The sequence below is a fragment of the Moschus berezovskii genome, chromosome 18 (assembly GCF_049115385.1).
Source record: "Moschus berezovskii isolate FMDL1 chromosome 18, NW_MosBer_1.0, whole genome shotgun sequence".
Classification (NCBI taxonomy): Eukaryota; Metazoa; Chordata; class Mammalia; order Artiodactyla; family Moschidae; genus Moschus; species Moschus berezovskii.
The window spans coordinates 70,237,081-70,253,956 of record NC_142477.1 but is presented as its reverse complement, the minus strand read 5'-3'; the positions used below and the strand labels follow the sequence as shown (position 1 = coordinate 70,253,956).

The window sequence follows — 16,876 nt, the reverse complement described above, 5'->3', positions numbered from 1 at the left end:
GAAAAGAGAGCCTAAAACAGAGGCAGACCTAACTTGAAAACAAAACACAACTCAGGAACACAAGAAAGCATCCAAACACCATAATAAACAATCTTTAAAAATGTATTTTAAAAATATTTCAGCCACCAAGTAAGTTTCCATAAAATAGGAACTATAACAGAACAAGAAAAAACTACTAGAAATTAAAAATTTGCTAGCTGAATTTTTTTTTTATCAATGAAATATTAGGAGGTTAAGGGCAAGAAAATCTCCCAGGAAGTAGAACAAGAACAAGAAGAAATGGAAATGAATGGAAAAAACAAAACAGAAAAATCAGAGGCTCTAAGAGATTTAATTTAAAACCAGGAAGAGTTCCAGTAAGATAAAGCTGAAGACTAGCCCAGTTTTTTAAAGAAGAAAATGTCACAGATTCAAAGGAAATAACGGTATATTTCTCGACTGAAAGAACCTAATGAGTAACTAGTAAAAATGATTTTAATAAAAGACTACACTAACTGAACTGAACTGAACTGAAGGCATATTACAAAATTCATCCAGGAATGAATAAAGTGATCATTCTAGAGACTCCCAAAGCACAAGTGGGTTACAGAGAATTAGGACTCTTCAAAAGGCATTAGACTTTTCAACAGCAGTGCTGAGAATGGAAGGATCAACTCCTTCAGAATGCTAAAGGGAAATGACTGTGATCCAGAATTCTAAGCCCAGATATATTATGAAACAAGTGTAAAAGTAGCAAAAGTAAATAAATGAAGTGAAAGATACACTTTATGATTTTATTTAGTTGGTTCATTTCCTGTGATGGTAAGTGAATTATCACTTAGTAACAGATATCAGCAAAAGAATAGGAATTTACCATTAAAACAAGAGCGAAACAGAAACTACAATGAAAAAAAGACACTTCAACTAATGTGGAAACAATTTGTTTTCATTGTTAAATCTTTTCTAAGAAAAACTTAGAAATATGCTCCATCAAATAAAGGTGTGTCTTAATGCCATATAAGTTAATCACTGGAAAAGACTCTGATCCTGGGAAAGGTTGGGGGCGGGAGGAGAAGGGGACGACGGAAAATGAGATGGCTGGATGGCATCACCGACTCTGTGGACATGAGTTTGAGTGTACTCCGGGAGTTGGTGATGGACAGGGAGGCCTGGCGTGCTGTAATTCATGGGGTCGCGGAGAGTCGGACACGACTGAGCGACTGAACTGAACTGAAATGAACTGAACTGAACTTAATGCCATAAAAGAGAAAGGATGGGAATGAGAGCAATAGAATCCAACAGAGGAGATATGTGAAGAGATGTTCCAAGTGACGGCTATCAATACACTGCTGGCTGGGAGGGCAACAGGGTTTATTAGAATGAGAGGACAGAGGATTCTGGAAGCGGAATTTGCAGGAGGGACAATGAAGCTGACAGATTTTGGTATGTGTTGAATGTGTGTAAAATAATATTGATGGGTTATAGAAAGAAGTATATGAACCCTGGAGGTAGGAAAAAAAAGTGAGCAAATGAAAAAATAAGGCAGATGGTTAAAGTCTCAGTAGGGTAAAACAGTCAATAATATTATTTTTGGTAGCTTCTACTCATACAGGTGATTTTTCTCCATCTGAAAAAGCTCACATCTCACAAATGTCCTTTTCCAGTCTTAAGTGTCCAAATGTAACTATATTTATGATTTCTCTGAAAACTACTTCTTAAAGAACAAAATACATTGAGTCTATTCAAAAAGAATTAATGTGTCTGTATAATTAAGATTGGGGTCTTTTGAAATTCCAATACCTGTTGTTGGAAAAAAACTTTATGATCAGGCACTTTAGAGAGGCAGAAACATAAATATAAAAAAGGTGCTAAGTTTCACTGGTAATTAGGGAAGTAGAAATTGAAAGAAAGGGGTGGCAGGCACGCCGAAGTCGCTCGAGTTATGTCCAACTCTTTCCAACCCTACAGACTGTAGCCCACCAGGCTCCTCTGTCCATGAGATTCTCCAGGCAAGAATACTGGAGTGGGTTGCCATGCCCTCCTCCAGGGGATCTTCCTGACCCAGGGATCCTGTACTGTACTGTCTCCTGTACTGCAAATAGATTCCTTACCATTGAGCCAATGGGAAAGCTGAGAAAACCGTGAATAAGGAATTTCTGTTGTTTAAAGTCACCAGTTTATACACATGGAGAAGCTCTATACAGTCAGCAAAAACAAGACTGGGAGCTGACTGTGGCTCAGATCATGAAATCCTTATTGCCAAATTCAGACTGAAATTGAAGAAAGTAGCGAAAACCCCTAGACCATTCAGGTATGACCTAAATCAAATCCCTTATACAGTGGAAGTGAGAAATAGATTCAAGAGATTAGATCTGATAGAGTGCCTGAAGAACTATGGACAAAAGTTCATGACATTGTACAGGAGGCAGGGATCAAGACCATCCCCAAGAAAAAGAAATGCAAAAAAGCAAAATGGCTGTCTGAAGAGGCCTTACAAATAGCTGTGAAAAGTAGAGAAGTGAAAAGCAAAGGAGAAAAGGAAAGATATACCCATTTGAATGTAGAGTTCCGAAGAATAGCAAGGAGAGAAAAGAAAGCCTTCCTCAGTGATCAGTGCAAAGAAATAGAGGAAAACAATAGAATGGGAAAGACTAAGAGATCTCTTCAAGAAAATTAGAGATACCAAGGGAATATTTCATGCAAAGATGGGGTCAATAAAAGACAGAAATGGTAGGAACCTAACAGAAGCAGAAGATATTAAGAAGAGGTGGCAAGAATACACAGAAGAACTATAAAAAAAAGATCTTCACGACCCAGATAATCACGATGGTGTGATCACTCACCTAGAACCAGACATCCTGGAATGTAAAGTCAAGTGGGCCTTAGAAAGCATCACTATGAACAAAGCTAGTGGAGGTGATGGAATTCCAGTTGAGCTATTTCAAATCCTGAAAGATGATGCTGTGAAAGTGCTGTATTCAATATGCCAGCAAATTTGGAAAACTCAGCAGTGGCCACAGGACTGGAAAAGGTCAGTTTTCATTCGAACCCCAAAGAAAGGGAATGCCAAAGAATGCTCAAACTACCGACCACAGTTGCACTCATCTCACACGCTAGTAAAGTAATACACAAAATTCTCCAAGCCAGGCTTCAACAGTACGTGAACCGTGAACTTCCAGATGTTCAAGCTGGTTTTAGAAAAGGCAGAGGCACCAGAGATCAAATTGCCAAAATCCGTCAGATCATTGAAAAAGCAAGAGAGTTCCAGAAAAACATCTACTTCTGCTTTATTGACTATGCCAAAGCCTTTGACTGGGTGGATCACCACAAACTATGGAAAATTCTGAAAGAGATGGGAATACCAGACCACCTTGCCTGCCTCTTGAGAAATCGGTATGCAGGTCAGGAAGCAACAGTTAGAACTGGACATGGAACAACAGACTGGTTCCAAATAGGAAAAGGAGTATGTCAAGGCTGTATATTGTCACCTTGCTTATTTAACTTATATGCAGAGTACATCATGAGGAACGTTGGGCTGAAGGAAGCACAAGCTGGAATCAAGATTGCCAGGAGAAATATCAATAACCTCAGATATGCAGATTACACAACCCTTATGGCAGAAAATGAAGAAGAACTAAAGAACCTCTTGAAAGTGAAAGAGGAGAGTGAAAATGTTGGCTTAAAGCTCAACATTCAAAAAACTAAGATCATGGCATCTGGTCCCATCACTTCATGGCAAATAGATGGGGAAACAGTGGGAACAGTGGCTGACTTTATTTTTTTGGGCTCCAAAATCACTGCAGATGGTGACTGCAGCCATGAAATTAAAAGACACTCGCTCCTTGAAAGAAAAGTTACGACCAACCTAGACAGCATATTAAAATGCAGAGACATTACTTTGCCAACAATGGTCCATCTAGACAAGGCTATGGTTTTTCCAGTAGTCGTGTATGGATGTGAGATTTGCACTATAAAGAAAGCTGATTGCCGAAGAATTGATGCTTTTGAATTGTCGTGTTGGAGAAGACTCTTGAGAGTCCGTTGGACTGCAAGGCGATCCAACCAGTCCATCCTAAAGGAAATCAGTCCTGAATATTCATTGAAAGGACTGATGTTGAAGCTGAAACTGCAATACTTTGACCACCTGATGTGAAGAACTGACTTATTTGAAAAGACCCAGATGCTGGGAAACATTGAAGGTGGGAGGAGAAGGGATGATAGAGGATGAGATGGATGGCATCACCAACTTAATGGACATGAGTTTGAGTAAATGCCCGGAGTTGGTGATGGACAGGAAGGCCTGGCGTGCTGTAGTCCATGGGGTTGCAAAGAGTCAGACAGGACTGAGTGACTGAACTGAAGTTTATGATAATCCATTTCAGCAGACCTAGACAAATCATACTTTGAGAACCACTGATCAAAATTACTGGCTTCCCGGGTAGCTCAGCAGTAAAGAATCCCCCTGCAATGCAGGAACCGCAGGAGATGCGGTTCCCCTGGGTCAGGAAGATCCCCTGGAGGAGGGCATGACAACTTTCTAATATTCTTTCAACATACTCCTGGGTCTCCTGCATTGGCAGGCGGGTTACCATTTACCGCCAGCGCTACCTGGGAAACCCAAGAAAGGGGATACCCATTCTATACCCATGATATCAGCCAATATTTAGAAGACTAACAATACTAAGTGTTGGAGAAAATCTGGAGAAACTGGACCTCTCATATTTTGCTGCTGAGAGTTACACTACATACAATTGTAGAGAGAAATCAGTAACACCCAGCAAAATCAAAGTCATCCCTACCACTTATAGGTATTCATAATCTAAATAAACTCTCACTCGTGTGCACAAGGAGACACACATATAAGGATGTTTACTGAGAATCACTTGTAATTTAGAAAAACTGGAAATATCCTAATTGCTCATTAGGTGGGTAATGAATAGGGCTTCCCAGAAGATCCTCTGGAGTAAGAAATGGCAACTCACTCCAGTAATCTAGCCTGGAAAATTCCATAGACAGAGGAGCCTGGTGGGCTTCAGTCCATGGGGTAGCTGAGTCAGATACAACTTGAGCAACTGAACACAAAAGCACAGGGTAATGAATATGTGGGTGTTTATCCACATAATGGAATAGCATACAACATTTTAAAATCAACTCTTTGTGCCACCTGTATGAAGATGCACTGAGTGAAAAAAAGTAAGTTGTAAATAGGCATACCTACACATATACATGAGGGCGAGGGTGAGGATGGAGGACAGGCTCTTTTTATATATACATTGCTACATATATATGTATACAAAAACAAGATATATATTTTCGTTTTCTAAGCTGAAACTCCAATACTTTGGCCACCTGATGCAAAGAGCTGACTCATTTGAAAAGACCCTGATGCTGGGAAAGACTGAGGGCAGGAGAAGGGGACGGCAGAGGATGAGATGGTTGGATGGCATCACCGACTCAATGGACATGGGTTTGGGTGGACTCCAGGAGTTGGTGATGGACAGGGAAGCCTGGTGTGCTGCAGTTCATGGGGTCACAAATAGTTGGAGATGACTGAGCGACTGCCTGAACATATATATGTATCCATAGACAAACAATATATCATATTTTTGCTTTGTTAAAACAAAATAAAAAACATGTTTATGAATATATATACAATAAATAACATATCATTTTTTGTTTTATTTTAACAAACATATGACATGTTTATGGATACCTACATACACAATAAACAATATATTTTTTGTTAAAACAAAACAAAAGATATATATTTATGGATACATATATGTTTCTGGCATAAAAACATACTGTGTAAATGATATACACCAACTGCAGAATATTGGTCAATGCTGAAGAGAAAAAAGATAAGGGGAAGGGATTTCATATCTAACATTTCTTTCAAAAATGGGGGGCAGGGTAAAGAGATGTCTGAAGCAAATATAGTGTGAGGTTAACATTTGTTAAATGCATGCCTGATACATATTTTCTATACTTTTAAGTTTGAAGTTTTCATAATTAAAACTTCTGGGTTAAAAAGTGCATTAAAATACACAGCAACCAATTGCAACACATGGTCTTTATTTGTATACTGAGTCCAAAAAACAAGCGGGAAAAAGGACACATGCACTACATTTATAAAACAACTGGAAATTTACACAGACTGTATGTTGATGTTATGGAATTTTGGATAATTTTTCCCAGGTGTGATAACAGTTTAAAAAAAAGAGAGCCTTATCTTTTAGAGCTATATACTGAAATGTAATGTATCAGTAAATGTTTACAGATGATTTTTAGAATTTGCTTCAAAACAGTACAAGGTGTGTGTGGTTGGAGGGTGGGGTTGGTGGGTAGGAATCTAGATAAAACACGACTGGCCATTTGTTTCTAATTTTTTGAAGTCAGGTGATGGTACATGAGTGGTTGTTATACTCCTCTGCTTAATTCTGTACATGTTTGAAATCATCCATACATTCAGGTAGACAAGAAATATATCAAGCTCAAATTTTAAATCCAAACAAATTAAGACATCCCAACCTCAGAGTCCGTTAACACGCAGGGACAGCTTTTTAAGACTATGCTAAATTAAACAACATGTAGGTCTCCAGCTACATGGACTGGGCAGCATTTTCATGGCACTGAATTCCTCTTAAGGATGTAGAGACCAGGGACTCCTAAGTACCATGGCAATGAAACTGGAAACTGCTTCAGGACCCTACTCACATTGAAAGACCTATGCCTCTCATTTTGCTGAAAGAAGACTGAATTCATTCTCTGCCAGGTGAATGATGCAGGAAATCAACCTAGGAATTTTAAAGCTGCATTTACTTTAAACTGGTTCAGTAGAGGGAAAAGCAGTTGTTAAAATTCTTAAGCAAACAAGATCCAGTGTTCTTCTTTAAACCAGAAGGCAAGCAGTTAGAGCAACACACCCAAGCTAATTAGTTCTACTTAGTTCTTAATAATTATGTTATTACCAGACTTAATAAATGGCACCCAATTCTTTAAAGATATACAAATTAGTGTATTTTTCTCTTGATCAACTACAAAATTATGCGATGTCAAAGAACTTACATGCCTTTTTGTTTTCTAAGAAATTGGTATTTACAGTTTCCAAAGCAACATAAAATTTTTTCTTTTTAAAATTGAAAAACACTTCATAATTCTTATCTGTTTGAAACATTTGCTGAGAAACCAAACCCTGAAATATCTTTTCCAACTGCAGCCTTGAATTTGTCACTCAAAATGAATATAATTTTTAAAGTACTACATAATATATAGGAAATATTTTGTTCAATGTAAATTTTCACTCTTAGCATTCTTTTCCTATTTAATGTTTGCAATCTGAGCAAAGCCTACTATATTACATTTCTGGAAATTAAATACGTTAAGAAATTGTACCATTAGAGAAGCAGATAGTCTGGAGACAAAGGCAGGCAAAAAAAGAGGCAAAACAGGACTTTACTAAAACAGGACTCCAATGAGAAGATACATCACTCGATAAAACCACTTTACTCCCTGGAGCCGTTTCTTCCTAGAGGAGATGATTTTCTATATTACCTTATGCACACAAATGTCATGTGGAGCTATTCTAGATGTTAATACTTGTGCTTCCCGACATGTGACCTGTGACTCACACTGGGGCCTATGAAACTAATTTCCTTTTATACTGAAGTGACTTGCCATTTCCAAGATACCATTCCAAGGTATCTTCCGGACCCAGGGGTAGAACCTGTGTCTATCTCCTGCATTGGCAGGCAGATTCTATACCACTAGTGCCACCTGGGAAGCCCTAATTATCTACCAGGTGACACAGATTCCCAAGTTTGCACTCTATCCTCTCATTTTAGGCAGAGCTCTTTCTTCTGTAAACAACTCTTTCAAAGGAGGAGCCACAGAATTAGCATATAATTTAACTTCCCTTCAGTGGACTCAGGCACCAACAGCAAAGAGCAAGTAGCCTCAGCGATGCAGTGACCAATGGCCCCAGCTCCTTCCAGACCAGTAAGGGCCACTGGGCACACTGCCCTCGGAAAGCCTGTTACTTCCCAGAGAACTATGAAAGAGGCTAATGAACACTCTCCACAGGTAAACAGCACTTCAGAGACCCTCCAAAGAGAGCACTTTCTGGTGTGTGGCCAGGACAGGCATCGGAGCAAAGACAGAACTGGAACTGAGCCTCGCTGGCGAGAATGTCAACAGGAAGGGGTGGCCTCAGGTGGAGGTATTCCAGGTAGAGCTCTCCCCTATTGCAAAGGAACTGCTGGGTGCTATTAAAAGAAGAGAGAGGGGGTAGTTTGGTCTGGTGGAATTAGGAGTTTGTGCAGGTAAATCAAAGGGGTGGGGTGGGCTGGAAGAGTACGTTGTGAAAGGTTTTGAATGGGAGCGCTGGGAGTTTTAACTTTGGGAGGTAATTTGGCAGCTGCTGGTGATCAGGATCCTTCTATGGTTCCGAGTCCATAGTTACACTCGGCTTCACCTGCACATGTAGGTGTACAGCAGGGTCAAAAGGGAGCTGTTATTCCCCATTTTTTGTCTGCTTGGAATAAGCCCACAGTTAGCCAGTTTCCATCCCTCTGATGGACAAAGCGTTAATTTTCTTTTTCCGTTAGTAGAGGGTGTGCCAGGCAGAAAACTGTTTTGAGCTTCTTGTCCATTCACCCTTCAATCAACACTGAGCGCCTAATCTGTGCCCTGCACTGGGTCCAACACCAGGAAAGCCAAGTTGAACAAGACTTTGTCTCAGCACCCAAGAAGTTTATATCCATTCAATCACTTTGAAAATGGTTTCAGTCTCTTAAGAGCCAAATGGGCACCTATTCTAGGAGGAGTTCTATTCTGATTTATTTACCCAAGAGAAATGAAAACATAATTCACAAAAAGCCTTGTACAAGACTATTTACAGCAGCTTTATTCATAAGTGCCAAAAACTAGAAATAAGCCAGGTATCCATCCACAGAAGACTGGATAAGAAATTGTGATAAAATCATCTAAGCAAGATTCCTCAGTAATAAAAAAGGAACCAACTATAGACTCACACAACAGCATGGATGCATCTCAAAAACAGTATGTTGAGCAAAAAAAAAAACCTAGACACATAAAGGTACATAGTATTTGATTCCATTTCATTCTAGAATAAGCAAAGTGAACCTGTGTTTGATGGAAAGCAGATGAGTAGCTGCTTCTGGGAGGGAGGGTTGGTTGGTAAGAAGAAGAAGGGAGCTTTCTAGAATGATGGTGGTATTCTGTGCCTTGAAATTCTTTTCACAAAAATGAATAATAGAGTTAATATCAGAGCATTTGATGTAAGTAAATATCTCAAACAAACAATATATAGCAACTTAGAGTCCAGAGGGAAAACAAGTGACACAATATGGTGGAAAGCAATACAAGGGTCTACTGGACACTACAGAATCGCAAGGAGTGCTCCTAACCCAGATTGGGAAGGTCTGGATAGACATTTGGAAAAAAGTGACCCTGGAGCTGGGTGTTGAAGATGAACAAGAGTTTACCAGGTTGGGAATAAAGGGTGGGGGAGAGGATATTCCTGACGGAGGAAGCAGATATACAAAAGCAGGGGGGCCTTTCACATAAGTGGAGGAACTTCCTACGGCTGGATCGCACAGAGGAAGGACAGAGCAGCATGCGGTGAGACGGACAGATCAGAGTCAGACCAGGCCTTCAGGCCCAAACACATAACCTCCCGCGCTTCATCAGCGGTGACTAATTTCAGCACATGGTGTGTTTGAATAAGTCCAAGAAAGGTGACCCAAAAAAGACCTAAGTACTGGACACAAGCCCTTACCCACAAACCCAAATGCTTGCCTCGGGGTTAAACAAAGCTACATCTTATATTCATTGTGCTGAATTTGGTATTCAAAAGACAGCCCACGTGGTAAATCATGTCGGGATATTTTGTTTGGACTTCAATTGTTCCTACGGGGGAAAAAAATGAAGGGTGTGCTGTGTACACTGAATTTATTTCAACACCCACTTACATCACTATTGCTCCCCCTCCCCCCGCCCCCAGTATATTTTAAGAAATAATAGCCCTGCAAGATTCTGGGCTGAGAAGAGGATGTTGTGGTTAAATAGGTTTGGGAAGTGCCACTTCTGGAGATTCACAGTACACATGAGCACAATGAAAGTTTTGAAGAAGTTACTTAGTCTCTAAACCACCACTTCCCAGTATCACCTAATTATGGGAACTTTCTATGGAACATTTTTTGAGAAGTGTCTGTTTAGATAAGACTCAAATGAGACATAATATGTCCTTCAGGTCCCCAGAGCAGCTATTTTGGAAGTAACCTAGTGGCTGAAATGACTGATTGCTCTTCCTAATGATTTATTCTTCTTTTAATACAAGATAAAAGAGTAACAGTGACAATAACTATGTCTACTGAAAATAACTTTTCTCTACTGAGAGCTTCCAAAGTGCTCAGAATTCTGTATGTTTGGTCTTATAAAATCCTCCCACAAAGAAGATAGCATCAGAAGTCCAATTTCATAGACGAGGACACTGAGACAGACCAAGCTGAAACACTTGCTTAGGTTTTCACAGGAGGTAAATGACAGAGCTGGAATCTAACCAAGGCCTGCTATCTCCTCCTCTCTGCCACTCAGTCATCTCCATTGTTCAATATTAATCAAGTTTATTCCTTCATGTATTCACTTGTTAATCATTCATTTATTCATTCGTTCAAACCCCTCATTTAAGAGTGAGGTACCAGAAAACATGCCTTAAGTTCATTCCATTGGAAGAGTATCATTTTAGTCTAGTTTTTGCTGAAACTTGGTTTAGGAAGTGGGGAGGAGAAGGAAGATTCTTTATCTTTTCATCTCCGAATGAAATTAGAGATACCAAGGGAACATTTCATGCAAAGATGGGCTCAATAAAGGACAGAAATGGTATGGACCTAACAGAAGCAGAAGATATTAAGAAGAGGTGGCAAGAATACACAGAAGAACTGTACAAAAAAGATCTTCACAAACAAGATAATCATGATGGCGTGATCACTCACCTGGAGCCAGACATCTTGGAATGTGAAGTCAAGTGGGCCTTAGAAAGCATCACTACGAACAAAGCTAGTGGAGGTGAAGGAATTCCAGTTGAGCTATTTCAAATCCTGAAAGATGATGCTGTGAAAGTGCTGCACTCAATAGGCCAGCAAATTTGGAAAACCCAGAATGGCCACAGGACTGGAAAAGGTCAGTCTTCATTCCAATCCCAAAGAAAGGGAATGCCAAAGAATGCTCAAACTACCGCACAATTGCATTCATCTCACATGCTAGTAAAGACATGCACAATATTCTCCAAGCCAGGCTTCAGCAATATGTGAACCGTGAATTTCCAGATGTTCAAGCTGGTTTTAGAAAAGGCAGAGGAACCAGAGGTCAAATTGCCAACATCAGCTGGATCATGGAAAAAGCAAGAGCGTTCCAGAAGAACATCTATTTCTGCTTCACTGACTATGCCAAAGCCTTTGACTGTGTGGATCACAATAAACTGTGGAAAATTCTGAAAGAGATGGGAATACCAGACCACCTGACCTGCCTCTTGAGAAACCTGTATGCAGGTCAGGAAGCAACAGTTAGAACTGGACATGGAACAACAGAGTATGAAAGGAAAAGGAGTACATCAAGGTTGTATGTTGTCACCCTGCTTATTTAACTCATATGCAGAGTATATCATGAGGAACGCTGGGCTGGAAGACTCACAGGCTGGAATCAAGATTGCCGGGAGAAATATCAATAACCTCAGATATGCAGATGACACCACCCTTATGGCAGAAAGTGAAGAGGAACGAAAAAGCCTCTTGATGAAAGTGAAAGAGGAGAGTGAAAAGGTTGGCTTGAAGCTCAACATTCAGAAAACAAAGATCATGGCATCTGGTCCCATCACTTCATGGGAAATAGATGGGGAAACAGTGGAAACAGTGTCAGACTTTATTTTTTTGGGCTCCAAAATCACTGCAGATGCTGATTTCAGCCATGAAATTAAAAGATGCTTACTCCTTGGAAGGAAAGTTATGACCAACCTAGATAGCATATTAAAAAGCAGAGACATTATTTTGCCAACTGAGGTCCGTCTAGTCAAGGCTATGGTTTTTCCAGTGGTCATGTATGGATGTGAGAGTTGGGCTGTGAAGAAAGCTGAGTGCCGAAGAATTGATGCTTTTGAACTGTGGTCCTGGAGAAGACTCTTGAGAGTCCCTTGGACTGCAAGGAGATCCAACCAGTCCATTCTAAAGGAGATCAGTCCTGGATGTTCACTGGAAGGACTGATGCTAAAGCTGAAGCTCCAATACTTTGGCCACCTCATGTGAAGAGTTGACTCACTAGAAAAGACTGATGCTGGGAGGGATTGGGGTCAGGAGGAGAAGGGGACGACTGAGAATAATATGGTTGTATGGCATCACCGACTTGATGGAGGTGAGTTTGAGTGAGCTCCAGGAGTTGGTGATGGACAGGGAGGCCTGGCGAGCTGTGATTCATGGGGTCGCAAAGAGTCGGACATGACTGAGCGACTGAACTGAACTGAACTGACAGACAACTACACATCACCTACTCTCCTGACATGAACGTATGTCTCGTCTTGATCATTCTGGTCAAAAATGATATTGCTAGACAGGTTTCCACCTAAGCATTTTTTTTCTGGGTCCAGGTTACATCAGTCATTTAATTAAGCCCTTCATGAAATACATTTTCTGCAATTTTCTTGAACACATTCGCAAAGTTAGCCAATAATCTAAAAAACAAAACAATATAATCATCTCTAAAAACGACCCACCATTTCTATGTATTAGTATCTCTATCTCTTATCTGAAGAGGAAGTATTTTAATTTGGAGATGAAATAGATTTTCTCACTGGCAGTACTATGTGTAAAAGCTCTTCCATAGCCTTATTAGGAGCAACGCTAACTTCTTTGAGTAGGATCATTTTAACATGATTTTTCCCAGTACTTTACTTACACAGTTAAGATTTAAGCTTTTCTCCCATGTCCATACCCAGCTCAGAGCACAGGGAGCTCATTAAAGACAAATGCAGTATCTGATCTTTCACAATGCTTCACCTTGGGCTTCTTGTACAGCATAAAATAACTAAATTAAAAAAAAAAAAATCTTTGCAGGCAGTTGAGTGGAACACCCTAAAAGGCAGCTAGACACGCCCTCTCCCGTGCAGTCCTGCTGTGTCCTCCTTTCAGGAGGGATGGGATTCAGTTCACAGTCCTCGGGGACATGTCGGTGTGTGACTGTACTTCTTCACACTGGAGCCCAGATGCAGGAGAGGGCCTCATGACTATACACGGACTAACAGACCATCACATTTTGGCCCAAACGATCCTTATGCTTTCTCCTTCCAATTTATGTGCCAGTGAAAAGTAGTCTGCACATGCAAAACTTTAGGGGTATATTTTAGAGCTCACGCTAAACAGAAGCATCAAGCACCTAAAAATACAATATGAGCTCTGCTTTGTGTATAATCTATCATGCCAATCTGGATACATTTACAAGTAATCAAAAATAGGATGACTTTTTTTGGTAAGAATAAATTCATCAAGAGTCAGAAGTTGAATGTATTCACTGGAAGTGATATAGCTCTAAAAGGCTTTAGCTTCTTAAAAGAAGGTCCCATTTTAATCAGATGGAATATACATTAAGAACTACACATTCCATATTCTTGTTATAAGAACATCCCCAAAACAAAGCCATATGGAAACAAGTCAAGAAAACACAACCTACATCTATCCAAGAGTTTAGGCTTATATAATTTTAAGAATATTTAATGGCTCCATATTTACTATGCTAAAATAAGAAAAAAGATTCAGCATAGCCCAACTGCAAGGGTGCGTCTGAAATAACAAGAATACAAGCCTAAGATCCTAAACACCCAGATTCCAGAAGTTTTTGGCAAAGCCAAGCATGTGAAGTCTCTTTCTCCGTGACTTCTAATATCTCACCATCCCATCTTCTGCCATCTGCCTCTAGCAAATGTCAGTGTATCCCCAGGATGGAAACATGCTTCCTTTCTGAATCATGCCCTAAAATACTCTGAAAACGAAGACCTACTGCAATTAAGCATGATTGCCCAGAATTCAGGGAAAATAACCAAAGCCATAGTTTTCTCCCAGCAATCCAGAAGAACCAATATTGTAGAGCAATTGTCCTGCAATAATTGTGTTTTGTTCTATTAAAAAAAAAGAAAAAAAGAATCCCACCCATCTAAATGACTGGTGTCTAAACTGAACCCTTACAGACTCCTAAACTGACAGCCCAAACTGTCTTTGAGAAATAGCAATCAAAATTCAGAACCTACAAGGGAGTACTAGGCTTCTGAGGACGTTAGAAAACAGAGCATTAAAATCACCTCCTGATTTGGAGTTTTGCAAGGAGAGGGCTTTGAGCACGCAGTTCCTCTTTTTGTTGCTGGCGAATTTATGAGACTCTTGGAGCGCAAGGCCCTTATTGCAGTGTTACAACATTCTGTGTGATTAATTGATTGCAAATCACTGCACAGGGTGCCAAGATCACTGGTAGGAAGCAGGTCATTAAATAAAATTAAAGCTCTGCCAATGTTTTGCTTGTAAATGCTTCTTCCAATGCCTTACAGCAACAGCACCAGTCCTTACAAAAGGATCTCAATTCACCTGAGCAGTAGAGTCTCCTGTATTTTTTGGCAGATGATTCAAATATTTTATACTTAATCCAAACATTCAGCATGTTATGTTTTAGGAAGAAAAAGCTATAGTGTATAATGGAATTTGCACAAAGAGAACTATGGAGGAATCACTATGAAAATAATTAAATTTGCACAGTCTCACTGTGAAATTATTTAGCAAAAAGGCTCAGAGTCCTATCCTGCAGAACTGGGAACCTCTGCAAGACCAGTTTTCCTTAGGTAAGCCTTCAAACCAAGCATTAACATTTCAAACTAAATTGAATTAATATCTCGCTTAGAATGAGAACGGGTACCCCAGCCCCTTCTCTAAATAAACTCTACAGTGATTTACCATGGCAAATCAGCATCGCCACAGATTAAAACCCAGCCTTGGCTTGTTTATCATCTGGCTCAAAGTCTGAGCATAACAACAGGACAAGACTTTACCCCCTCAGCCAGCTGTTTCTGGAAGCTGACTAGCTGAGAACACACAGGTGCCTTTCCATCAGTCTGTCTGGGACAAAGCAAATGGATATATTTCTTAAGATGCAATCACATTTAATTTTAAGATTGCCATAATGAATATGTGATCTTTCAGGCAGTATTTTAAGGCTGACGAGCAGAAGGTGGGAAACTGGTTCACATTCTAGGAGTGTACTTAACGAAACAAACACTAATGGTTTTGCCTGGGGAGATACACTGGACTGTTAAACAGGACTTAGCAGAAGGAAAAAGGTTTAAGAAAGTGTTTCATTGATGCTGAGCTAGCTGCCCATGTTTAACTCACTGGTATTCAAGCTACTTTATGGTTAAACAGAAATACCCCAGTGAACAGATAAGCTGACTAATTGTTACTGACGTAACAATTCAATGCAAAATTGTTTACATGCCGTCCTTCTAAAATAACTAGGATGAATTCAGTTCCACTTGTTTAGAATAAATTAAGGCATTTATAGAGAAGATGTTTTAACTTTTTGAGCTTTCATTTGCTACACATGTTCATCTGGGGGTACATGTACAATATTCTAAAAAGAAAAATAAAAAGATGTTCTCCAGAGTTGAACAAAGAGTACCTACATCAAACTCAAAAGTGAGACTATACATTCAAAGACAAATTTATTTCAACATTAACGAAGAAAAAGTTGTTGTTCAGTAGCTCAGCTGTGTCCAAATCTTTGCAACCCCATGGACTGCACCTAGCCAGGCTTCGCTGTCCTTCACCATGTCCCAGAGTTGGTATTAGTTAAAGTCTGCTACTTAGCATCCAGAAAAGTATTTAAGGCAAGCAATCGTATAGTTATCCTGACATTTGAAGAATGCCATCTCACATACACCCATCTGACTGAAGTTCTCAAACTCACTCAATCCAGGCAGCTATCCTGAAGCACTTGTTTAGTCCGTCTGTATCAACCACCATCACATCTCACACGTCTGCTGTCTTTCCTCAACATCCCTCAGTGCCTCAGTCAAGCCAGAGCAACTTTCACTCCCGCTAAAGAGTGTGGGTCTTGACTCCTCATTCACGTCATAAATATTTATCAAATGTTCATTATACGCCACACATTGTGCTGGGTGCCTGTGATGGAGCAATTAACAAAGGAGATACATGGAGTTCCCCACTCCCTTGAAGCTTATTCTACAGCGGGGCAGGCAGTCCTTACATAAATGATTACACATGTCATTAATTCAAATTACGGGAAGTGCTAACAAGGGGTGCTTCCTGGTGATTCTGAGCCTTGCTTTTTCTCAGTTTATCCAGGACTAACAACAACAAATCAGTTCAGGATAACTGAACTCAAAAAGAAATTAAGGTCATAAACCAGAACACAATTTTTAAATTTAAAGGGGAAAATGACTTAAACCATAATATTCCTATTGGGCATTCTTAACATTTTCTTTCTGGGAGGAAAGCCTATGCAGGGAACTCAATTATTACTATAAGTTCTCCTGGGGATATATTGATGTAATGCAACCATTTGTATAATGCAGCCAATGAGGGTTGGGTGTTCTGTAGATATGGAAGCTCTCCATCCCAAATTGAGATGTTCAGTCTTGTTGCCAAAATCTCTATTTGGTTTTGAAAACATGATTGACTGATGTAACTTCTTTCTCTACAGAGAGGAACAAAGGGAAACAAAATGCTGTGACTTTTCCCTAAGACAGTTCTGGTAATAAGCTAACAAACACTTCTTCTTAGGCCAATATGGAAGAGGATATATTATATCCTATTATATTTCTGCTGCT

General features: G+C 39.8%; 1 protein-coding gene across 8 annotated transcripts in view; it reads right to left on the bottom strand.

Annotated features, from left to right (window-relative positions):
• The window catches only part of ARHGEF28 (Rho guanine nucleotide exchange factor 28), a 347,353-nt gene that overhangs the window by 12,226 nt on the left and 318,251 nt on the right, over positions 1 to 16,876 (bottom strand). Inside the window, exon 36 of one of the 8 annotated variants that reach the window (XM_055421863.2) lies at positions 5,875 to 16,743. The exons of the other annotated variants lie outside the window; for them this stretch is intronic. Coding sequence (XP_055277838.2) covers positions 16,700 to 16,743 — 44 coding nt within the window. The 3' untranslated portion in view covers positions 5,875 to 16,699. Of the gene's footprint in view, positions 1 to 5,874; positions 16,744 to 16,876 lie in introns of those variants that run through there. 8 annotated transcript variants of the gene reach the window in all.